Below are 25193 nucleotides of genomic sequence, written 5' to 3'. Positions count from 1 at the left end.
GTGTGGTCTCGTGCTTTTCATTCTGAAAGCAACTTTTCATACACCCACTTCACATCTCGGTTCTCCAGTTCCGCTGTATTCATATGCACACTGCACATTTTAGGGCATGCTTCTCTCACTGCAAGTGCTCTAGCCTCGCTCTCCCCCTTGTCAAAATGCCAGCATGCCCATATCACTTGCACCCCAAGAAGAAGAGAGAATTGTGTCGTTACGTGACTGGAGCAGCGATGTGGGTACCTCATGCTGTTGCTTCCTGGGTCAGTGTCCGCAAAAGAAAATGTCCACTTGGTCCATGCCAACTGGCTGGAGCACCAAATGTGGAAGAGATGCGATGGTTGCATGAAGACAGCTGACCCCTATGTCAGTTACATCATCTCAGCTGAAACTGCATTTGCCATCATATATCAGTAAGTGTGGTGCAAAAGTTAAAGTTGCAAAACTTGTGCTGCAAATATTTGCAAATTTACATTAAAGCATTCAAAAGGAGAAACAGGTGGCTGTGTTTAAGGATGGAGAGAGCTTCTACACAACTGATGTGGTTCAGATGGCTGTAGTGGCATTTGGTGCTTTCTAAAGCAAGCGAATGTGGCCAGTTTAAGGCATCCCTCAGTTGGACATGACCACACCTGGTGGACACGTCCAGAATACAGGCCCTGCTGACATCTATCGCAATGCTTTGACCATTCAGCTGGCAGTGCTGATACCTACACCATGCTCCTACAAAGCACTGTTTGGGAAGCTTAAAAGATATGTAAAACATCTAGAATCGGAGGGAGAAATTGAAGAGCAGGAGCTGCTGCCACCAGTTGCAAACCTATTGGCTGTAGTCACAAGCACCACATCCTTTAAGCAATCGGCAGTGCCCTCATTGATGAGCACCTGCTTGCTGCAGACAACCTGGAGTCAATTGAGAGCAAAAGGCTTCAAGTGTGATTGAACAGTCTTACCCGAGAACCAATTGGCCCCATTTGGCAAGTGATGGCAGTCCTATTTGTATGTAGAGTGGAAGCAGATGGGATAAAAAAAATGCACACACAGCCAGCGCATATTGCATATTTGCGGTGGGAAATTTTTTTCTTGTTGCATTCTTGCGACACTGTGTGTGTGCCAGCTCAGAAAAGGTACAACACTGCAATGTGCTTTGGCACACGAGACACTCGACGATAGCACAAGTGTTTAACAGGCACCCAAAAATGCAACCACGGTAAAGCGTTTTCACACACACAGTAGGCTCTTTTACCTCCAGTGCTTCACGATTCGCTCATTCTCAGGACATCTGTGACTGGTGCGCTACACATTTATGAATCTCCAAAGGCATGTTGCCATGACGATATGGAGTTCTAAAGCGTTTCTTGCTTTTCTACTTTTGTATTCAAATATCTGCATACCATTAACAAGGTTTCTATGCTTTCTGTAGCTGCAGTATTTTCTTCTGTTTTGTATTTGCTTATTTTTATGCTACTATTACTTTTGTTGTTTAATTCCTGCCCTTTGTAGTGCAAAATGCTCTTGGTGTGCAGTAACTAAAATTAACATCTTGAGGTGTCAGATCTTTTGAGAGGAAAATTGTTTATGCATAAAACGATTCTGTGAATTTGTGAAAAAAAAAAATAAACATTTATATATTCCAGCACATTTTTATTGCACACATTTGCGGACATTGCGCCTTGTATACGAGGACTTCATAGTCGCATCCAAAAATGTGGATGCAGTACCTGAAGGAGTCATGCAAAAATTTACATTTCAAACTTCAGCAATACTAATAACATTGAAAAGTGTAATACAAATGTCAAAATTCCAAGTTATTAGGTAACAGCAAGTTAAAGGCAATCTGAGGCTTGGTCATGCGCTTTATTAAACCATGTGTAAAGTCAGCTGAACTTTACTGTAGATACGCACAGCAATCTTGTGATGCCGTATGAATATATAATTTGATACAATTAGAAGCAACTCTTCAACAAGGCTTCAGCTTCACCCCACTCTCAGTAGAGTTTAAAGAGCTAGCATCATAATGTTGCCTGAGGAGTGTGCTTCAAGGCATGCAGTGTGGTTCACGGGTCTTCTGTGCACAGAAGACCCTTTAGCCTCATCCTCCTCCAGGAAGAGGGCAGTCCATTGTACCTGACATTTGAAGGAAAAAAAAAGACGAATGTCAATGCTTGGTGCATTATGCTCTAATTTTACACAATCTTAATGAACAGAGTGACTAGCACTAATGCATTGCTTCAAAACTATGCACAAATTTTTAGTTTTCGGTTTTCACGACACGAAATTAAGGTGCATCTTAGAATTGGGTAATTATGGTCCTATATGGCTTTCCATAGCTATTTCAACGAGGACTGAAAAAAAAAAAAAAAATCTTTTTCCACATATACCTACTGTCACACTGAAAATATATATTCAAGACTAGAAACTTATGTACTTGTACAAAGCAGATAATACAAAGCCTGCTTTGTAAGGCGTAACACTGGCTGCCTAGGATACACACTATGCAAATGTGTTCAATGCTACCATAGAAAGTTTCTGAGAGCTATAAAGTTCAATCTTCAATGAAACTTACCCGAACTGATGCCTCCAAGCCCGCCAATCTGGCGCCTACGTGGAGGCCCAGGAGGTCTACACAGAAAGCAAATGCAGATCGTTTTCTGTTTTTGTACTGGAATCAAATTCTGGCGACCAAGGCAAACACAAAGGCTGGTGCCCTAAGTACAGTGGCTGGAAGGGTAAGTGTGATGGGCACTCTAGAATGCCATGAGAGAGAGGCGCGCAAAGAGCGGGGAAATTTTTTTGCTGTAGTAGGGGCTGCTGCCGTTGGGAGAGGAGCCGCCGTATAAATGGTGATGAATGAATTCGCGGCTTTCATTCCTCTTCATCTATGTTGTTGCACGCAGAGGCTGTGCAAGTGCTGCTTTTGACTGCTTTGCCGGATCATTGCTAGTTTTTTTCTGTAGCTCAAAGTGGTATGCAATGCAGCAAACTCTTCAAATAGGTGACGTCGTCGGAATAACAAACACCTTGTGGCTGGCTGTCAAACCGGGTACAAATCTCGTGTGATAAATGGCTCACTTTTTCAATCACCAAACTGCAGTGCAAAAGTTCGCAGTGGACACATTATGTCTGCCAAGACAACAATGGGCTTTTAAGTAACTGCGTGGTTTCTGAACAATCTTTGGCATTACTTCACCGCAAAGGAAAAGCTTCTTGATTTCACACTGAACTGTACTATCAGTTTCTTGAGAAGGCTAAAGCAGTCTTGTACACATTAGAGAAAGTATGTAACCGATTATGATCACAATTAATCTGAAATCAGTGGTCAATTACAGCCCTAGAAAATTAACTGAACAATTACAGGAAATTAATTGATTACTACTGCGCTATTTTTTTCCCAACTTTTATTGCCATAACACAAATTTACTGAGACTACAATGAACTACTATGGCTTGCTTGGCAATTTGTTACACATTATAATTTTCAAGAGGAGTTGTTCAAAGTTCTCATATCTAATTTTCTTGCATGCCCTCGTGAAGAGATCAGAACCTACACTGAACACTCCCTTAATGTATGTGGTATGAATACCTCACGCACCAGCTCGTATTCACGCAACTTTTTGTTGCTAGGGTCCAAATCCTCTATGAAGCACCAGACTTCATTTTTGCGCTGTGCTTTGTGTGGCCTCCGAGTTGGATGTCGTGGAAGGTAAACGCCACCTCACGGGACAGGGGTCCCTACAGAGTGGTCACGTGATATTTCTTGGGATAAGAACGTCCGTAGAAGACTGCGGTCACCCGTTTGTGGTCCAGACATGATACATAGCATGTGATGCCTCCTCACAGCATCTCTGTTGTCACTCTGTCACGAAGAAACATCCCCGCTAGCACCAGTGTTTGCAGTCAGGTTGAGGTTCTCAAAGCTATATATCACTGCTTACAACTTGTCTTTAGAAAAAAATAACCGATTACCATGTAAGCAATTACAGAAAAATAACTCGATTACCCGGAATGCTACCGCTAGGAAAAGGTAATCGAATAACTACAAAAAAATGTAACTGATCACAAATATTAAATTACTTGTAATGTGTTATGTACAACTCTGGAATAAATTTTGATCATTTTTTTTTAAGTGCAGGCTACAAATAAATTGAACTAGGGCTTGCAGGTTCACCCTGTGTGCATTTAATTTACAGTTTGTAATCAAACCTCTGCAGATTGAAAAACTGAAGGCAACATAATTGCTCTGAAGTTCATTTCTGTTTCTGATAGATACAAATGTCCTCGTGTGCCGAACGAATGCTCTGAAAGAAGTGCACACTAAAAACAAACAAGAAACAAAAGGGCTAGTAGTGTGTGAATACTGCCATCGTAAGTTTGTATGCATAAACACGAAAACTACCCACCTCAAAACATGCCAGACTATTTTCAACCGTAGTTTGCAGTGCAGCTAAATAATTGCACTGAACAATAGTACAGAATGGAGAATTTCTGGAAGTGGCAGAACCTTACATATATTTGTTCATTCGAGGTGCTGACTTTTTTCTTCACTTCAATTGCTATGGCTCTAGGCATGGCAAGGTGTGAGAAAACAATGGGGCAGTCTGCATGCACTCGCCAAATATCAGTGCTACCTCCATAGTTCTTGCTCTCATGAGGAATAGCTGCCCATCAGCTTTTTGCATTATATATGAAAATCAAATGTCTGCCAAGAAGAGAACCACTAACACAGCACTAGCCACCAAAATGCCTGCACTCAATGTATGCTGCATAGCTACAGCATACTGACATAGCTCCCCTGACGCCTCTGGTGCCATTTGACATTGTCATCTCAAACTTGTGCAGACCCACTCCTGTGCCTGTCACATTTCCCCTTACAGCCACCGTACCCTGCGCAAGAAACGCATGTCCAAGTATAAATGTCTTGAAACAGACCTACGTCGTAAAGTCAGTCTCATGGTCTCTTTACCACAGTCAATGAAAGGCAATTTTAGCTTTAGGTCACAAGTACATGTCACCTTCATACCATCAACAGCAGGCACTACCAATGCACAGCATTTCTGGGCAATGGCACTTCTTTTTGACTCCGGCTTTTATGAGGTAACGACCCAAAACAACTCACGCTATGAGGGACACCATAGTGGAGGGCTCAGGATAATTTCGACCACCTCGGGTTCTTTAACATGCACTGACCTGACATTGCGCAGTACACGGACCACTAGCATTTCGCCTCCATCGAAATGCAACTGCCGCGGCTGGGATCGAACCCGCATCATTTGGGTCAGCAGCCAAGCACCATAACTACTGAGCCATCGTGGCGGCAGGCACTTCTTTTAATGTTCAGCTCTATGCAACAGACCCCTCCACGAGTGCCTATAGCGAAAGGTTAAAGGTATAAGTGATGTCAGAAGTAAACGAAACATGAAGTCAAAATGTACTTCTTGTGAAACTGATGGATATACTGTGTTTATGCATGAGCGTTTCACTGTCACATTTGTGTGTCAACATACCACCACCCCAAATTTCAAATACCATACATACGGCCTTTGTCAAAATTTTTGAGCCCTAAGGGTTTGCTTCTGGGCCACGCCATGTGACTCATTATGCACCACCAGTTTTCCAAATCTCTTTGTGGTGTGAGAACCTCTTACTGTCACCCCTCCAAAACTTAAGGCTTTCCAAGATACTACAAGAGCACCACTACACCGCTTAGAATCAAACCTTTCTAAGTATGGGCTTAATATCGACACAGGCTATGGTAGTACATACTGGACACTAGCATATTTTGACGATGGGACCATGTTCCATTTACTTTTGGCATGAATGGTACATTTCTGTGGAATGCAAATCAATCCCTAATCTGCCAGCCATGAATTATTTCATTCAATGCACCATAGCCAAAGGGATCACAGGTTTTTAAGTTAGGGGATTCAGCATTTACATTCCAATCACCCATATTTGTGCAAGTATTCTGACATGCCTTGTATAAATGGTTTCATTTGGCCAGCACACAATCAGTTAGAAACTGGAACTCTGTTTTGCATCTCTGTGCACATACCTTCTTGAATTTGTCCCTCCAGATCTTGACACCGATGATCTGCTTGAGCTGCCGGAATCCATCTGCGCAGCACATTTATTGTGGTAAGCTCAGGCATTCTAATCAATTTTACGGTATTTCTGGTGCACGTATCAAAGGCACTTACCATGAACAAGGTCTGGAAGCTGCAAGGAAAAAAAAAATAGATAAGCAGGCACAAAATAGATAACACAGGCACAACACCAAGACAGAGAAGCTCTGTATGCAACAGATGAACCAGTGGCCCACTTGGTCACACAAGCATGGAGGGCACAGGCTATCGCAGTTAACGAATGCCTTGCTTCTTTGTCATAACCACTATAATGCAGAGAGCATATACCGTATTTACTCTATTCTGACGTGCACCTTTTTCCGGAAAAAAATAGTCTAAAAATGACATGCACATTAGAAGCGAGTACGAAAATAAAACTGCTGCAGCAATGAATAGACTGCAATAGTTTCATTTCCATAACCGATCCTAATGTGCATGGCATTTTTTTTTTTAAAGGTGCACGTTACAATCTCAGTAAATATGGTAAGCCTGGCTACTTCAATCGCATCAAATAACCTGCATGCACACTTTGCATTTGCTAAGTTCAGCACATAAAATTTGTCACAGAGGGATATTGTTAAGGAATCCAGCAAGCCCTTGATAAGCATTAATTACAACTGACAATGAATCATTAAACGCCAGGCAACTCCAGAGTGGTGAAACATAATGCGACACCAGTGAAGCATCAGGAAAATTCACTAAACGAGAGAATGCCAAATAATGTGCCTTAAATGAGCCCTACAAAGACCCTACGATATTGCTTCAAGTCTGTTCAAGTTCTCTGGAGATAAATGTAAAAGAAACTAGAGAAACTAACTCCAAGTGGCATGTAAATTAAAGGTGTCCTCAGCATGCAGAGGAAGTTGTTAAACAATAATGGCTAATAGTGGCTGTGCCTTTGTCTCCTTCTCAGCAGTGTCAGCTTTTCAACAGTGATACTGCTTCCTTCACAACACTGTTCAGCAAGTGCTGTCATTGCCAGCTAGGCTGCACAACAACATAGTATAGTGCTTTGCATATACCGTACAGGTCTTGCACAGTATCACAAACCTAAACCTAACCTTGTTGTGTCTGAAAAATTAACATGTACATTTCAACAAATTATAGGTTTAAATGAGAAACACAACAGCTTGAAGCAAGTCTAAGAAAAATAAATTGCGCCAAATAGCACCAGAACTAAAGCAGCAGCCAGCGCCAAGTGGTAAGTTCTTTTTGTAGCGTGTCTTTCTGTACAAGTTGTAATGAAATACTGCAAGCCATAACGATACTGATTTACAACATGTACAGTCTTTGTCAAAAGTAACCAGGCTGCACGTTTTTCTTCTCAGTCGTATATTAAAGTTGTAGTGTAGCAGCCGTGCTCGCTCACTGTGGTGAACTGTAGTAGTGAAAGAAGACGACGATCCTGAGGTGTGACGCTCGCTCGCAGCCCGAACGCTAGGCCTGCACCTTTGCTGAACGTTGCAAAGCGACCTAGGTTCTGCTCAGCCACAACCCCATCCTACAAAGTTATTATGCCAGCCCTCAAGCTATAAATCTCTGTATGGTAAGAAAAACCCCTGTTCTCACCTTCAAAGAACTTTTTGATCTTTAGGGAAGCCGTGAGGGCTTTGTTATACGAATGACAAGCAAACCATGCAGCCTGGTTACTTTTGAAAAAGACTGTACATACTAGGCAGCATTTTCATCCAGCTGCCAGTGCCCCACTCCACAACACTAAGCAACTTGTATCTGGCTGTTAAAGGGGCTGCGAAACACTGCTTGGGGGGATACCGGCTATACTTCAGGTGGGTTCTTTATGCCACACAGATGCTGACTTAAAAAGAATTACAGGAATCGATGCACAGGAACGGAAGTTATTCAGAGAAGAAAATTCAAAATACAAGCAAACAAAACGCTGCCCTCAACTCGATTTTGGCGGGGCTTCCCACTTCTATTTCGCTCTCCCAATGACGGCACCTGGCGCAACCAATCAAAACAGCCAGCCAGAGCACGTCGCGGATGTTTGTACTCCATGGTTGCCTGCTCGCTGTAACTCGTTCTTGCTGAGACTGGCAGCGTCGTTTCCATGCCAGAGCGCCCCTGGTGGTGTATTTTTTTTACTTGCTTTGCAGGGCTTTTATCTAAGACAAGTTGTTTTTGTTGATCTAATATAAAACGCAGACAAGTGACAAAATGTGTCTCTATTTATTCATACAATTTGCAGTATATTTACTGTTTGTCCGATCATCAAGCTCGCGCCAGGTGATGTCATATCCGCTGCTAAAAACCCGCCACTGTGTGGCGACACCATCAGAGCCATGAAGTTGTTTTTGGGAGGACATTAAAATATTTAAAAAACGGAATATACGCGGTGTTACCGACGCTAATAGCACCATTATAACTCACTGTATACAATCAACAGGCAAAACAGTTAACTAAGATTGTGTTTCTGGGCCCCTTTAAGAGATGCTAAATTAAGTTGTGGCATTTAACATCGTGAAGCGACACATGGGCTATGAGGGCCGCCGTAGTGTGGTGTATGTGTGTGTGTGGGGGGGGACTCCGGAAGCCCACCCGGGGTTGTTTAACGTGTGCTGGCATCGCACAGCACACAGGCGCCTTTTGCACTTCGCCATATAATATACTCTGCGGTTAAGATGCCAAACGCGCAGATTTCGACAGCACTAAGGCCTCATAACATCCTCTATTATGCAATGCATAAACAAGTGAGCGAGCTTAAAATTTAGAGGGGACCCTAGAACAACTTTCCGTGCAGTAGAATTTAATATTTCAAAAATCCAAGCAATGTAAGTCTAGCTTGAAACCGGAAGACAATAAGGAAAATACTTCATTCTTCAACGAAACCCAACTCTCTTCTTTGGTACTCCCTGGCCTCGGTATAAGCTCCCTCAGGTGGTGTTCATTAACTCCCTGCTGTCAAATATTTCTGTATCAATGAGATCTTTAGTACTAGTCAACCACAGGCGGGCTGACACAGCAGTCTTCTTTGACAACACCCTCCCAAGGAATGCTAAGAACCTGCCCGCCAATATGTTAAATGGGCTCATAGAGGAGTACCTAGACAATTTTTCTAACCATATTGCCGTCTATACAGATGCCTCCCAGCAAAATGAAAAGGCCGCTATTGGTATTTACTCAAGGGCTCTTGATTGGAGCTACTCATTTCGGGCCCCTGACTATACCCCTATTTTTGTAGCTGAGTTTCTGGCCATTTAGTTGGCCTTAATAAGGATTCCCTGCAGTATCACTCGGGTTATTATACTCTCAGACAACCTTTCTGTTTTGACAGCGCTTGAAACCTCGAGTGATACTCCTATGAGCCGTTCCCTTCAATTTTTTATTCCTCCACATGTTACAGAAGTACGCTTTCACTGGGTCCCTGGGCACTGTGGCATTGTTTCTAATGACGGGGCTGATTTTTTAGCAAAGTCTGCCCTTGATGGTCCTATTGTCCCTTTCGTCCCAAATACTGTTTACTTGACTCTAGCACGCTTTCAGCGATTCCAGCGTTTCCACACCTTGAGCCATGAGCCTCTCCTCGCTGCAGCGGATTTTCAACACCTGGCATTTCCTTGGAGTGTGCGGATGTGCAGTTCGAGGCAATGTGAGGTGTCCATGACCCTTTTGCGCTGCAGGATACCGCGGCTAAATCTTTATTTATGCCGATCGGGGCTTTCGATATCCAACCTTTGTGAGTCTTGTGGCGAAATTGAGTCTATAGAACATTTTTTCCTCTCCTGCCGGTGGCTCGCTGCTCTCCGTAGAATTTACTTGGAGATCCCCGTCGCTCGGCTTGGGCTTCCTCTATCTATTCCGATTCTCTTATCCTTCGGGGCGAGCGCCAAGGGATATGCCCTGAAACCAATGTTCGATTCTATTCACGATTATATAATTTCATCTGGTAGATTCCTCTGCTAGAATGTGAATTCACAACTTTTATTTCTCCGTATTTTTTGTTTTGTAAAAATTCTAGCTCTGCGTCCCAAAATTTTAAATTTACTCCATTCCCTGTACATGAGTGCGTTTGTATCCGCTATGCACCCTGGCCAATCCCCCGCCGTGGGTATGTGCCATTCAGCCTGAGGGCATCATCATCATCGGCGTTTACATTCTCAAGGTTTCACTGCAAATCTTCAAATCTCATGCAAGGAGTTGGACGCGAAGTGGTAAACTGAGGCGTAGTCCTCTGTGAGCCGCAGATGTGTCACGGGTCAAAGAAGGGATGAAAGCCTAGTTTGTTAAACGCCAAAATCCATACCAACGATGATACGCCATTGGTGATATTACTTATCAAGTGCAGAGATGCAAACAACGCCACCAAAAATCGCACTTTTATGACGCTTTTATGAACTTGTTTCTAAGAGTAATACTTCGCGATGTCAACTTTCAAAGCTTGTCTAAATGACTCACAACAAGGCGACCATCCGTGCCAATCCTTGAAAGAATTCGGTGATGGTTCCTATTCTCCACAGAGGTCGAGACTCCAAGATTTCGCCCCCTATAAACGTAGGAATACCATCGACACCATGATGAGACGGGAGTTTTCAATGCACCGTAGAAGAGCATCTTCCCCCCCAGAGTTTCAAGCTTACGTTCGTTGATGTACGGCATCTTGCAGGTCAGCAGAGTACCGCGGAGGCCAGATCAAAACGCAGCACCTACTTTCCTTGGGTAACTTCCGTCAAAACGTCGGTCGCGAAGGGAAAATCGGCCCCATCAAGGAGCCTCACCCCGAAGGCAACGGAACCCACAAAACCTCCGCAATTTTACGTGGCCTTACTGGCTTGGTCGGGTTCGGCTTGGCCTATAGTGGCTTGACCTGACTCCTGACAGCAATGCCTCCGCTACCTCTGCAAACTCATTTAGCGCTACCGTTCACATTTCCTCTGCTGCATTTAATTTATTCAAATATGCATATAAAAATAAGCTCTAATGTAATGCGCCTAATTTAAGTTGATGACACAGTTATTATTTGGTTGATTTAATGGTTCAATTTCTTGTTTGATCTTTGTCCACTAGAGCGCGCGCAGTGAGATCTCCTCAGGCGTTGCCAGGTGCTAGGCCTCCCTTTTCTGTACTCCGCCGAGGATGGTACGTGTCGCATCTGGTTTCTGTCGTGATACTATGAGAACATTTCGTGTGTTACTATGAGTGTAATTAAGTGTTATGATGTGTTATGGCGTATATTGATGTTATAAATCTAAGTATGGCTCTCTTTTTCAGTTTTAAGAACGATGTTCAGGAGTGAGTCAATTGGAACGGTAATGAGCCGCGCATGTTAACCCTGAATCCGTTGTCGACCTCGCCGCCAGGAAGCATTAACATGGTGCATATAAGGGCTGGGCACAGTTGGTTTGCTTTACCTTACGTTTATTCTTATAATGGGTGTATTGTTACTTGAACATTTCCTTACTGAAATCTAGGAGGGTGCGGTGAGGGGCTAGTTTGTTGGCTGTTCAGCCACACGTGTAACAGCCTTACTCCTTTGTGCGAGCATTGGGCCGCCGATTACATACAGCGCAGCGTTTCGTTCGTTTAGCCGGAAATAGTCTATTGATTGCTGTATATAGCGGCTGTTGAGCAACATGTGATGAACCCGCATACCTTGATAGGAATTGCCGTCAGATTCGTACTTGATGACGACTTGAGTTCTGAGTGTTGCTCTCGCACGGTCTGCTGTAATTAGTCTGTTCCCCATTACATTTGTGGGAGGGCGCGTTTTAATTTTGAATGCACTTGATTGTTAGATCGCATTGTAAAAGAAGAGTTCGCTTACGAATTTTAAATGGGAGACCAGGACCCTTGTGACGCTGCATGGGCACGGCATGGCTGGCAGCTTTGAGAGCGCGTGAACATGATCGCTTCATTTCCCGCCAGACGCTGCGGACATTCGTGGAGGTCGGCCGCGTGGCCTACCTAAGCCACGGCAAGTACAGGGGACGGCTCTGCAGTATCGTCAATATAGTCGACCAGAACAGGGTGCGTGTACGACGAATATTGTGCATGAACTAGTCCCATGAATCGAGGCTGTACGACACACGTGAGCATGTTTGTCAATGCGGCTGCGTTCGAGTGCTATCATTGCGAGCGAAATCCGATATCTGCGTTAGAAATCTTTCTTTGCTCCGCAGAACACCGCACGAGCGCTCTTGACAAGTCTGTTCACGTGTGTACATCTAGTGAGTTCGGTTCTCATACCCCTGTCAAGCGGGCAAGTTAAGTGCACTTACGGAGAGTCACTCGCTGCAAGTACAGGTGCGGCCAGAATAATACGGAGCACAGGAAGGGTCGCGGAGCAGCGGAAACATGCTTATGCGCGCTGCCTAGCAGTGGCGACAGGAACTATCATAATTTGGACGCGGCGAGATGGCGCCGGTAGCACGGACACACTTTTTCCGCAGGCCTATCAACATCACAGCATATAACATGCAATCCCTTGCTCTATGATCGACTGATACTCTGCTGACAGCGCCATGCGCTTCGTTGCCCCGTTTCTCGCATCGAGGAGCGGCGCGCGCTGTAAACGGGCGCAAGACGGCCGTTTTGGCATATCTCGGCCCTTCAGTCCGCGCAGCCACCGCTTTGCAGTTTAGTCGACGGCGCGCGACACCGAGGCTGAAGTGAGCACGCCTTGATGCAGGCAGCACCTGGCGGTGTTGCCCGAATCAGCTCAGCATCTTTCGAACAGTGATAACGGCAGGGTTGCAGCAAAGAGGGGGGCTCGGCGGCAGGCACTCTCGCTGCGCGCGGATAGCCAGGGTGTCTTTGTTGTGCTGATAGGTGGCGCTTAGATGCAGTTTCTGCTAGCTTGGCCGCCTTTCGCGTGCTCCGTATTATTCTGGCCGCACCTGTACATACACTTTGCCACATCTAAACGACGCAAGTGGAGTGTCACTCGCGGAAGAGTGCACTCTGCTAGGAGTGCGTTTACGGACCACACTTGGAGGGCTGAGTGCGTAGCGTCGCCACCAGCGACTTCAAAGGCAAAGTATGTATAGTTCATCAAAAATTCCTTAGTTTTATTTTACGTGCTATAACACTGTTTTCAGAAAAAAATTCGGTCGTTATAACTACAAGCAAAGCAACAAAACAAGGAAACATGATCGCTGCCCGTCGCCATCTTGTTTGTTGCCGCAATTCTGGATAGTCCTGGCTGGTTTTGGCTTTGCTTGTTTTTTTTTTTTTTTTTGTCGTGAAAAACTGTTGAACCTTGTTTTATTTGCGGTAACACGTTAAGCTATCAATTATTATGAGTCCTTTTTTTTTTCTTTTCCATCGACCTCTTCAGAAATTCCGCTCATTTCCTGACGCCATTTTTTTTTTTTTTTTTTTTTTACAACGAGTGCACTTTGCTTTCCCGTTTAGCACCGCGTAGGCCATAGTGTCACTCTGGATGCCGAAGCGCACTCCCCGTAAACTTGTGCGCTTGACCGGGGTATTAGGCCATTTTTTTTATTAAAGGTGCACTAAAGAGGAATCGGAACCCACTCGTCTTTTTACCGCGGGAACTCGATCTACACTTTCCGAGCATTCTTGGATGTCCCGTGCGGCCGATTTCCATAATTTAAATAAGATTAAACGTCCCGGCTCCCGCGGGTTTTTTTTTTCGTTTTTTTTTTTTTTATTCACCGCAGACGGTAGCAGGAGTCGACTAATTCGTGGAGTGCCGTTCAAGCAGTCGCGTGGCGGCTTCGCTTTCACTTTTTTGTTTTTTGGGGTTTCCGTGAATAAATACATCCACTCAGCGGCTACATAGCCGCAAATTAGGCCCAAGGAAAAAAAATGCGCGTGGACTTTTTGTTTGGCGATCGCCACGTATCACTCCGCCGATGGCACAGCGGCAAGCCGCCATGGAACTGTCTGAAAGGTTGGTTGACTCTTACCGTCTGCGGTGAGCTAAAAAAAAAGCGGGAGCCTGGACGTTTAATGCGGTTTAAATTATGGAAATTGGCCGCTCAGGAGAATAATTAATAACTCGAAGTTTCTAAGAATGCTCGGAACGTGCAGATCGAATTCCCGCGGTAAAAGACGAGTTGCGATTCCTCTTTAGTGCGCCTTTAAGTTCATTGATTTGAATGATTTGAACTTTATTAACACTTTAGCAAAACATTATTTGGTGTCCAATTTTTGTGAGCACTATATGTGCAAAGCATGAAGTTTGAATGCATGCTGTACTCTGCTTTTATTGCTGAATGAAGCAGAGTCTGACCACTGCTTCGTTTCTGTAATAAGAGCACGTGGGCTGCAAGCATTCATTGTTCTGTACTTAGTGATGAACACATTTAAGGCTGTGGGCCCCACTGCGGTGGCTCAGGGGTTATGGCGCTCTGCTGCTGACCCGAAAGACGCGGGTTCATTCCCAGCCGAATTTCGATGGAGGCGAAATTCTAGAGGCCCATGTACTGTGCGATGTCAGTGCACGTTAAAGAACCCCACATAGCCTGAGTTGCTTTGCGACGTTAAACCCCAATAAACCATACCTTAAGGCTGTGGGTATTGTGCTGGCAGCCGGGGGATCACCAGTCTTACATTCCAAAACTTTCCTCTTGACTACAGAGACCCGCAAAACTTTTCGCCATGAAAAGGGATTTCGTATTATAGTCGTCTTTTAAGGAGAAACTTGCTCTAGGTGTTCTGTGCAACACCAAAGTAATTTTGATAACAGAAACTTGACCGCTGCTAAATTTGCAGGCAAGCCTACAGGCAAGGGATATGTTTAGGTGATGCTTTGGAAGTGGTCTTCATGTTAGAACAGCCAAATAACATTCAACCTTGCAGTAATTCTGGGGTTCCGTGGTTTGGGGTGAGAACTTTCAGTAAACTCAGCTGCTTCTCCTGGATTGTGCAGACTGAGTTTGAAACACTGATGAAAGTGTGGCATGGAATTTCAGCACATTTAACATCAAACCATGTCACATTGACTTTTTTTTTTTTTTTTTAGTACTAAATGAGTACAGGGAGCAGTGTGCACAGTGGACAGGTTCAGTTCACAAGAGTTTCAGTAGTAGCGTGCAGGCTGCAAACCACTGCCGAGTGGTTTGTGGGGCATTTGGGCAACAGCTCCTGTTCATTGCTTCTGCTTTTGGCAGTTTCAGGTGGTATAGTTGGTGATTCCATGTACTTGGTGGTTGCTCGTTTCGATTGGCAAGTGTAGGGTCAGCCTCTTACTTTGTTTGCCTGGCTTGCACTGATGTCGTAGCTGCCATATTACACGTCTGTACATGTCTAATATGCTACTCATAGAGTCCGTGTTATCTATAGCGAACAAGTTAATCTCACTTGGTCTAAATAGCCAATCAAAGGCAAGTGTCAGTATAATTTTGGCCTTATTCTCCCAGCTACCAGCCATTTGGAATAGATACTGCTTTAATCACCATGACACCTAAACAGGCACTTTTGTGCCCTTCGATTTTTCTTGATTTAGGGTAGAGGCATAGTAGAAATGGGCAGGTAAGGGGGAGGCTGAGGTGATGAACCTGTATCCATGATAGGAATAGCCGTCTGATACGTACTTGAAGATGGCTTTGTTGGTTCTGATCAAGCCCTTCGCCTGCCTTTCGCTAATTCACTTAATGTGGCAGTTAAGGCTGAAGTGTGTGTAAGCAGCTAACAGCAAACAGGCAATGCAACTTGTATTTTCCATTGGGATGCAAATGGTGCAAAGTATAAGGAACTTCTTTGAGCCATACTCACTGTTCAGGCTGAAGTTTCATTTCAAGGTTACTTTTGTCTTTATAACTTCATTGTTATGCGAGATTTGGTTTGCACTCCTTAAACAGCAACATTTGACTACCAGTGAAGCTAATCAGTACAGCTCTTAGTATATTCAAAATGTTATTTGTTCAATAGTGTGTAAAATATTTCAGTGCTATTGCTTAATTATAATTGGTTGTGGGGTATGGTGGGGTTATCGTCTTACTTTGGACATTTGAATTGTGCACTGAGTAAAGATGGAGGGGGTGAAAAAAAAGATGCTGTAATGGTGGACTCCAGATTAATTTTGACCACTTGGGGTTCCTCAACAAGCTCTGACACTGCACAATATGCAGATTCCTTCTCTATAGAGTTTTGTCTACATTGAACCATGTCTGCTTCAGGCGGGCTTTTGTCCTGCATCTTGTGTTCAGTAGCTAATCAGTAACCACAGAGCCTCTTTGGTAGGTCAGCCACTGCAGTGGCTCAGTGGTTATGGCACTCTGCTGCTGACCCGAAAGACGCGGGTTCGATCCGGCTGTGGCGGTCGAATTTCGCCTCCACCGAAATTCTAGAGGCCCGTGTACTGTGTGATGTTGGATTTCTGAAGCCCTTCACTACGGCTTTCCTCATAGCCTGAGACACTTTGAGACGTTAACCCCCATAAACTAAGCCAAACCTCTTTGGCAGGTCAATGCCGCTGATTCAAAATTGTCTTTTCTTCAATGCACTACATCTTCTGTGGCAAGTTTAAATAGGCTGAAGGTGCTGAATATCTGTTATTGGGGAAAGTTGGTGGCGTTTTTTTACTGTAGTGCTTAATCAAATGATGGATATATGTGGCCCATTCCCTTGTAATGGGCAATCAATGAGTTGAACTACTACTACTGTGCTGTGGTCATCTCAGATCCTCATGGTATTAGTAATGCCCAGTATTACGGATGAATGGATGGATAATGGCTTTACCATTTGTATCATGCGGCAGCTTGTGGCACCTAGCCTTATAAATTCTCCCTTATTAGTTTTTTTTTCCCCTATTTTGATTTTAAAATGTCTAATTTGACTATATTTTTCTCTCCAAATTTACCCCTCCCTTGACTTCCTCATCAGTTTTCTAACCTCCCTTTCGTCAATGCCATGCTTTTCTCATCCACTCGTCCATCCTCCTCAGCAGATCCCAGTGCTCTATATCTGTCGCTGTTCGTTCAGAGGGGGCAGGGCAAGGTTCTTGCACCTCAAAAGAGATGTTAAAGGGACCCTGAAAAGCTCTTTGCCAAGGTTAGCAAAAGCCCACGAGAGATCGGTATTCCATCACTTGTCGCCGCACCGCAAAAATTGTTAAGCGAACTCCATCAACACCGAAGATATCGCCGATTAAAAATGATGTTCCTCCTCTCCCCCACATACCACCCTCAACTCACACACGCGGGGCTCGCTCCGAAAAAAAAAAAGACGGGCCGATGCTCCGCCCATGCATACGTCAGGCAATGGCGCTCTGCTTGTTTACTTCCGGCGGTCGCAGACACATGTGCGAAAGTGAGTGCGATTCACTGCGGTGCGCTGTTGCGAACGGCGTCGCAACGTCCGATCGCAGCTCGTCGCCTGCGTGCAACTTGCTAGATGTCAACGACAAGCCGCGCGCGGCAGACGCAACGACGGGAAGCGGGAGCGAAAGCGAGCACGGAGAGCGGCAGCGTCGTGATGACGTACAGCGCGCTCCTCAGGGCGCTCGGGGCCGAGCCACACCGGGCCGGCCTGCCAGCCTTGACGCCGGCCGCCGGCAAGTGAAAAACGCGCTAGTATTGTTTGTCACGTTTATAGCAAGCCCTGGGATAGATGCATGTCAAAAATGCATCACTTCTGACGGTCGTTGGCCAATACCGAGCTGATCGTACAAGTGATGAATGCGATACTAGCAAATTTTATCCCATAGCCGCTTTGGCGCTTCGCCTGCCGCCTGCTAGCTCCGTTGCTGAAGGCGTCGTGGAAATCGAATATATATTCTATTATGGGACGAGTTCGCAGTAAAGCGATGTGAAGAGTAGGTCTTTTGATATAGCGCAAGCGACTTCCGAAGCGCCGTCAGCGATGCGAAACCATTAGGCCTGGGACCAGCGCGCAGTTCGTCGCCCGGCGTTGCCGCAGTCGGTGTCGTTGCCGAAAGATCCACTTTTTAACAGACATGTTGTCGTTGCTCGAATCTAGAAAGCAGCATCTCTGGTAGAATGGCTGTTTTGTATTTCCTTGTGCGAATGTCAAGTACGCCGAGCATGCCGGCCGGCCGACCGGCCTGGATCAGGTCTGCCGGCGTCATAAAAAAATGAGCTAAAGAGTGTTCTTGACGTAAATAATAAACCCTAGGCCAAGAAATGTGAAAAATGTGTCATTTTTGAGGATCGCTGACCAATACTGAGCTGCTGGTAAAGGTAACAACTGTGATACGAGCAAATTTCTGGCCACAACCGGCCTTGCAGCTGCCGCTGGCCTGACGTTGGGGTCCGGCTCGCCTGGCGCCCGCTCGCTTCGCGGCTGAAGGCGTCGCGGAAAGTGACCATACTATTACTTTATTGTGAGATGATGCTGTTGACTGTAAAGCGATGTGTAGAGTAAGCCTTTTATTATAGCTCAGGCGACTTCCGAAGCGCCGGCCGCTGCCTCTTCGACGCGAAACGAGCTATAGGCCTAGCGACGACCACGACAGCCAGGCAGCAGCAGAGCTCGTCGCTCGGAGAGCCCGCGAGCGGTGCCGTTGCCGAAAGCTCCCAACATAAGCAGGCATGCTTTGTCGCTGCTCGAGTATAGCTGGCAGTCTTTCTGATGACGATCGGTGCCGCGCCGTCCAAGTTTTCGCACATCTGTCTCCTGATTGCTGCTCGAACAGCATGGATCCGGAGCTCGAAGCGCGGCTGCGTGCAACCACCGCTGAGATGGGCTTCGAGCCTTTCAGTACACGCCATACCGAGACCCACAGGGCGACCACAGCAGCGATATATATAATTCTAGTACACTATAGCAGCGACTCGTCGGCGCAGCTAGGAAACTCGCAAAGGCGGGCGCCGAGATTTGACGAAAACACATGCTTTTGTGAGCAGACGGATTTCCTTCTTTACCGGAAGTGCCACATTAATTTCAAGAAATGCGCTGGATTCTTACCTCTGTATACGTATGTTTTTAAAAAATAATAAGCAACCAATAAAATAATATTTCAAGGAGCATCAGTGCTCAGTTTCAAATGAAATGTTGCAAAAATTGCGCGTGACGTCAATTGGCAGAGCCAATGAGAAGGGTCGCCCAGTCCATGCCCAAGGCTGCCCAGTTTACGTCAAGTGGTAGGGGCAGGTAAAAACGCGCGGTGAGGTGTCGCCCTGATCGGCTGTGAGCGGCAAGTTTGAAAAATTGTTTGTAAATTATTGGTTCCACGCGCAGCTTTCTGAATCAGACTAGAATACTCGCAGAGACCACCTCTACAGAGTTGTTGCAATAAAATATGATTGAAGAAACCATTTCAGGGTCCCTTTAAAGCTTGGTATTGCCACTCTCTGTCGGTCCTTATGTTGATGGCCAAAAATCTCTACATATCCCTATATGGGCTTTGTGCCCCGAACATTGAGTTTTGTTTACAGAGCAAAATGTTATGGTTGAAATGATAAAGGGTTACTATAGTCTGATACAATGGAGTGAGGGGTCTAACCTCAAAGGGATTATCCCCTTCTACCACTCCCTGCTTTGTCATGCTAGCAAGGTCATGAGAATTGGATTGGCTGGAAGGGGGTCCTGATCCATGTATTCTAATCTCTAACACATCGTTTGAAGGGAGGAAACACTCAATGGTGTCTACAGACCTTTAAACCTGTTAAAAGGTGGTTAGTTATTTTTGTCCCCATTAGTACACTATGTGGCAACATCAGTGTTCTTAGTTTTAGGAAGTGCTGAAGTTAAGCCCTCCTGTGACAGTTAAAATTTTTTGTGTTCACCTGTGACAAATTTGGTACAAAGTTTTCCACATTCCTGCCAATTTTACGGTTTTGTTGGCCCTTGCGTCATTCTGTCATCTGTAGCATCACTGTAACATCCCACTATTGGTCAGCATTTTTGCATGTGGCCGGACAGAAAAGGAAAATGTATCACATCATGGTTGATCTGGTGCATGCATGTTGGACATACATCTGTAAAATTTGCACTGGTAGTGTCGCCTCGTAGCTTCCAACATGGGCATGCTGAAATGATGGAAAAGTATTGGAGACAAAGAAATAGCAGCTTTAATGAGTTTGTATGGGGTAATTGTAACAACTGCAGTTGGATGTGACATTCCACCTTGAATATATATTTTGCAGTTGAAGCAGAGTACATGCTGAGATATGAGCTGTGGTGCTGTGTTTGTGTCCATGCACTATTGTAGTTACAAGAGGTGTGAAGAGGGCTTTCAGTTGTCTGAGCCTCTGTTTCGATTTCAGGCTGTTGTTGATGGCCCTGAGACAGGAGTGCCTCGCCACGCAGTGGCATTTAAGCACATGAGGCTTACCAGGCAAAAAATCAGAGTACCAATGGGCACATCCACAAAGGTTGTGCGCAAAGCATGGAAAAAAAATGAAGTGTCCCAGAAGTGGAACGAGTCGGCACTCGCCAAGAAGCTGGCTGCTCGTCGCTTGGTACGTCCTGCAACTCAAGAATTATCCTTCATTTTGTGCTGATTATCATGTCTTAGCATCTGATGTGCACTGATTAGTTTGACATTCATTAATTTCAAGTTTGCATTGAATTATCCTTCATTTTGTGCTGATTTATCATGTCTTAGCATCTGATGTGCACTAATTAGTTTGACGTTCATTAATTTCAAGTTGGCATTATTTTGCAATCCTTCTGGCTGACGAATAGTGACTTTATGGTTAGTGGTAGACAACACAAGATTATCTGTAGAACAGTTTGTTGTTAATTTGGCGCGACATCACTTGAGGTGATAGTGAATGTGTAATATACAACATATGATGAACGCATCCAGGAAGTGCCGTCTGACTCGTACTTGACGATATCTGGATGCTGATTAGCACTGTTATTACTTTCTGTGTGCTTTGATGCTCTGTTGTGTCTAAGTCTAGTCTTTGTTTTTTCCCAACAGAAGGCCAACATGAATGACTTTGACAGGTTTAAGCTTAGGCGGGCAAAACAGTCGGTAAGTATCACATTCAAAATGAATGTCAACTAGTTTTCAAGAACTACACTGAAGCCCATGGCTATGGCAGCATGTACTATCATGAGCAAGAATGCGGGAGCACGTGGCAAATAGCCTCTAACCCTCCTTGTGGTGACACACTCTTTCAGCAAATGCATGGAGACGGTTCGCCTGTTGGGCATTCTGCCTGCACCCCCTGCCGCGCGCATCTCTCTGCAAACGTGAAACATTATGTCTGCACCTGAACTGATAATGCTTAATCATCGTAGGGTTTGGCAATGCGCCTTACACAGCTCTTCATAATTGCAGCCGGAAGATGTGGGCGCGATGAATGGCCATGACAGCGCGAGTTCCGAGGCTTGGCAAGGCTTTTCACAGGCGGCTTGATTTCGCATGCAAGAAGCGCTGCATGCAGGCCGAGCTTGAAAGGAAGTTTATTTCTGAAGCAGGCGCAGATAAATGAAAGCACTGGAAGTGGTTCCTTTTTCGCGGTACCGCTATCGGTGTTTGAAGCGATGTTTAAGCATTATCAGTTCAGGTGCAGACATAATGTTCCCACGTTTCCAGAAAAAGATGCGCGGCAGGGTGTGCAGGCAGAATGTCCAATGGACCAACCCTCCCGCTTATTTGCTGAAAGCGGCCGCCCTGTGTTGCCACAAGGAGGGTTTGAGGCTATCTGCCACATGCCCCCGAGTTCTTCCTCATATTGCTCATGATAGTACACACTAGTGGTTCTGTTTCCTCACTGCATTGTTTTGAGCATTCTGAATTCACTGCTAATATTGCTGCATGCTGACATTATAAGGTTCTGATTTTACACTGTTTGGAACTTAGCAAATTTATTAAGCTACAGCGTATACAGCTCGTTCGGTCCAAAAAGCTGTTGTAGGCACCACGCGTCGGGAAAAAAAATCGTGTCATGCCACCCATTTGCCGCAGAAAGTTCTAGATGGTGTCATGTTTCGAGCAGCATAAACTTGCAGTTAAGTTAGAGCCTAGCTTGTGGCAGGAATTGGGGGCAGCAGGCGATGGCATTCCGTGGACTCCCTGGCAGTGCTTCAACACGCGGTTGTGTTCCACTCCTAAAGGCGAAGCTTAAGCGTCCTCCAATTTTTTTCTTTCTGTCATGAGTATCTTCAAGGATTGTAACCTTGGGTTTTTTCTGGTGCACACAGTGGCTTGTGTGTTCTTGTGAGTCATAGCTGTTTGATGTGGTAGCGTAATGATGGCCATTTGTTGGCCATTTGGCGGCATCTCCTTCTCATGTCAATTGTGGCCCTGATGTGTGAAATAAAACAATTGGTCGCAAGCAAAATTCTCATTGGGCCACTCCGCCGTCACCATAGCTTGCCATCCCGCATGTTAGTCTGCCAGCCTCTCATGCTGTGCTTTGGATGTCATAGTCATCATGTTCTATCCAGGCACTAGGCAGTCCAGAAAGAGCACGTGGGTACTTGCATGTGCAATCCAAAATTTCATTGCATGGCTGCTTTACTCTTGGTGCTGTAATGATTTGCCAGTTTGCTGTGATTGTACAAATGCCTGACTTGTTGCTGTTTCTTGTCCGCAGTTTAACAAGGTTGTTCGACTCAGATTTTTGAAATTGAAGTCTGTTGCCAAGAAGGCTGGCAAGAAAGATCAGGAGAAGGCCAAGAAAGGAGCACCCAAGTAATAAAGGCTCGATGCTAAAAAAAAGTAATAAAAAAATGCAGAGCTGCTCCCGTTTTTTTCTTAAGTTTCTTTTCTTACATTTTTTTTAAGCATCCTTTCGCTGCCCTCCAAGTAACAGCCACATGCTCTTCGCGAATTCAAGGCTGCTTCGTGCATAATCACTGTTGGGGGATTCTCAAGAAACATTGCTTGATGGACTGGCCACTTCATGAAGTGTCTGTCAGCTCTGTATGCTATTTCAGTCGGTCGCTGTGGTGGCTCAGTGGTTATGGCACTCGGCTACTGACCCAAAAGATTCGGGTTCGATCCCGGCCGCGACGGTTTAATTTCGATGGAGGCCTGTGTACTGTGCGATGTCAGTGCACATTAAAGAACCCCAGGTGGTCGAAATTTCCGGAACCCTTCACTATGGCGTCCCGCATTGCCTGAGTCGCGTTGGGACGTTACAACCCCCATAGACCATTTTAGTGGAATGAGAGGTACCATTACAAGCAGCCAGAAGAAATTGATGTAACTGGTTATCACAAGCACCCCTTAGTAGGGATGGGGGATTTCTGCCGTCTCTGGTGATGGGGCTGCAGAATCTGACATCGTTGTGGCTTTGCCAGTGGCAAAATATTGAGATGGGTTAGCAGAGAAAATATATGGTGGGGTGTGTGTTATTGTGTAGTAAAGGGGTGCTAAGAACTGCAGACTGGAAAAAATTCAAGGCTGTACTTGGTGTCTTAAAACATAAGCAGTCTCTAAAGGGATAGGTGTTGCATCTCGTGTCAGGCTTGTCGCAGTTCTTTGCATGACGGGCTGGCCAATGCATTCATAACCAGCCGAATCCTGTATCCGGCACCTCATCACGACGATTCATACTTGCGGTTAAGCACGTGCTGGTAGCCGTCTTACCTCCCTCCACATCATTTACACAACCCAACAGGAGGAGCGGGTATCCCTGCCCGAGGCCAGGCGCTTCGCCCTGCAGGTTCGCCCCCACCCCAACAACATGACAAAGGATGCCCATGATGGCCGCCGCATCGCGCGAGCGGAGGCCATTTCCGAGCAGTATGATGCTCGACCAGGGATATTTTACATGGACGCGGCCGGTCCACACCATGGGGTTTGGTACACGGCTGCCGTCGTCCACCAAAACAACCCAGTTCAGGGCCTCACCTTCCGCGGATGCAGCGTCCCGAGTCATCACCGACTAAAGGGGAGCTTGCCGCAGTTTTGAACAGGGCAAATTCCAGATCGTGCCTTCGAAATTTTACATAGATGTGAGTACCGGGGTTTCCCAACCCGGCGCACCATCATCTGGACCCCAGCACATGCGGGGATAGAGGGAATTGCGGCAGTGGACGCTACCACCCGCGCGCTTAACCGCCAGGCATCGCCTCTCTCGCTGCCTGATCCGGCTACTGATTTCAATCCGGCGATTACTTTTCGGGAGATCACTTACCTGTATCAAACCGCGGTCAAAGCAATAGCTCTCTTGTAAATAGTACAAATAAATGTTTTACACCACCACCACCCGAGCGGTAAATCGCAATACGCGCGGAGGCACTCTTCTCGATAGCGCTACGGAAGTTTCGATGTGTGGTGGTGACGTTTGGACTGTGGTACGCAAAAAAAAAGGGGGGGGGGGGGGGGGGGGGGGGGCTGCTTCCGTGTGCACATGCGCCAAAGGCTGCGTTTTTCAGCGCGTTCACTGGCCATAAGTGGGAGTACCTTATTATTTTTTTTTTTTTTGAAGTGCTCGCTGGAGCCTTCCGCTGCCTGAAAACACCGGAAAGCTGCGCACGCAGTGCCGGAACTGCGAGTAAGAACAGGAAACATCTCCAAGCAGGATATCGCTGACAATCCATTTGTGTCCGTGCATGTTCTGTGTGTGACCGACTCTGGCACAAGCGGCACCTAACTCCAGTGACAGCGAGCATGTTGCACAGCCCCACTGCTTTGTAAGAAAACTGCTTATTACCCGTTCGCCACTACCACGGTACATCCCTCAGTAATCAGTACATAAGCTTGACTCCATTGCATCCTTTCGAAGCGAGTACACTGTGTACGAATTGCATGTTGTGCTTTATTGCGCAGATGAAGTGCCACCCTCGAGCGTTGCTGGTCTTTGGAAAGCGCTGATAAAATTGCGTACTGTTACACTGGTTGGCCTGTATGCTCGTGCAGGGTTGCTTCAAAATTTTCGATGATGTTGCATTTATGTCGTTTAATATTAGGAAAAGATTATTTTAACATTTATTTTTAACATTACAATAAATGTTGCAAAAAAGGACATTAAGAATATTCAAACAATGTTTCACCGAAACAAAAATGTAATGTTTCGGTGCTACCTGGGTGTCTATCCCCCCAAACCTACGGAACGGCTGATCTTCCCCCGAATCCCGTTCATGCAGGTTCGCCCACTCTTGTACAACTCTGGTCCGTAAGGGATCAAGAGACCTGTTGTAAGTCTTCCGATAGAGACAGAAACCATGCTCAAGGCTTTGCCACGTAAAATCGAGGCCGACCTGGTAGACATTAAGCGGAAGATGGTTA

At 45.6% G+C, this 25193-nt stretch overlaps 2 protein-coding genes across 2 annotated transcripts; one reads left to right on the top strand and one right to left on the bottom strand.

Annotated features, from left to right (window-relative positions):
- Positions 1-1832: 1832 nt before the first annotated feature.
- Positions 1833-10918, bottom strand: LOC149352496 (selenoprotein K-like). The gene is made up of 6 exons (XM_089581695.1): positions 10711-10918; positions 10529-10616; positions 6191-6209; positions 6046-6107; positions 2561-2616; positions 1833-2121 (listed from the first exon to the last, which is right to left on the bottom strand). Exons 1-6 carry the CDS (start codon positions 10727-10729, stop codon positions 2087-2089), a joined length of 279 nt encoding a protein of 92 aa, XP_089437821.1. The 5' UTR covers positions 10730-10918; the 3' UTR covers positions 1833-2086.
- A 999-nt stretch (positions 10919-11917) lies between these two features.
- RpL14 (ribosomal protein L14) lies at positions 11918-22699 on the top strand. Its single transcript, XM_089581694.1, has 4 exons — positions 11918-12097; positions 20266-20460; positions 20928-20981; positions 22552-22699. The coding sequence occupies exons 1-4, from the start codon at positions 11933-11935 to the stop codon at positions 22651-22653; spliced, it is 516 nt and encodes a 171-aa protein (XP_089437820.1). The 5' UTR covers positions 11918-11932; the 3' UTR covers positions 22654-22699.
- The last annotated feature ends 2494 nt before the right edge of the window (positions 22700-25193 follow it).

Source organism: Amblyomma mixtum, chromosome 3, assembly GCF_055824585.1.
Source record: "Amblyomma mixtum isolate Tamu chromosome 3, ASM5582458v1, whole genome shotgun sequence".
Classification (NCBI taxonomy): domain Eukaryota; kingdom Metazoa; phylum Arthropoda; class Arachnida; order Ixodida; family Ixodidae; genus Amblyomma; species Amblyomma mixtum.
The sequence above is the reverse complement of the archived record's forward strand: the minus strand, read 5'-3'. Positions and strand labels throughout refer to the sequence as shown.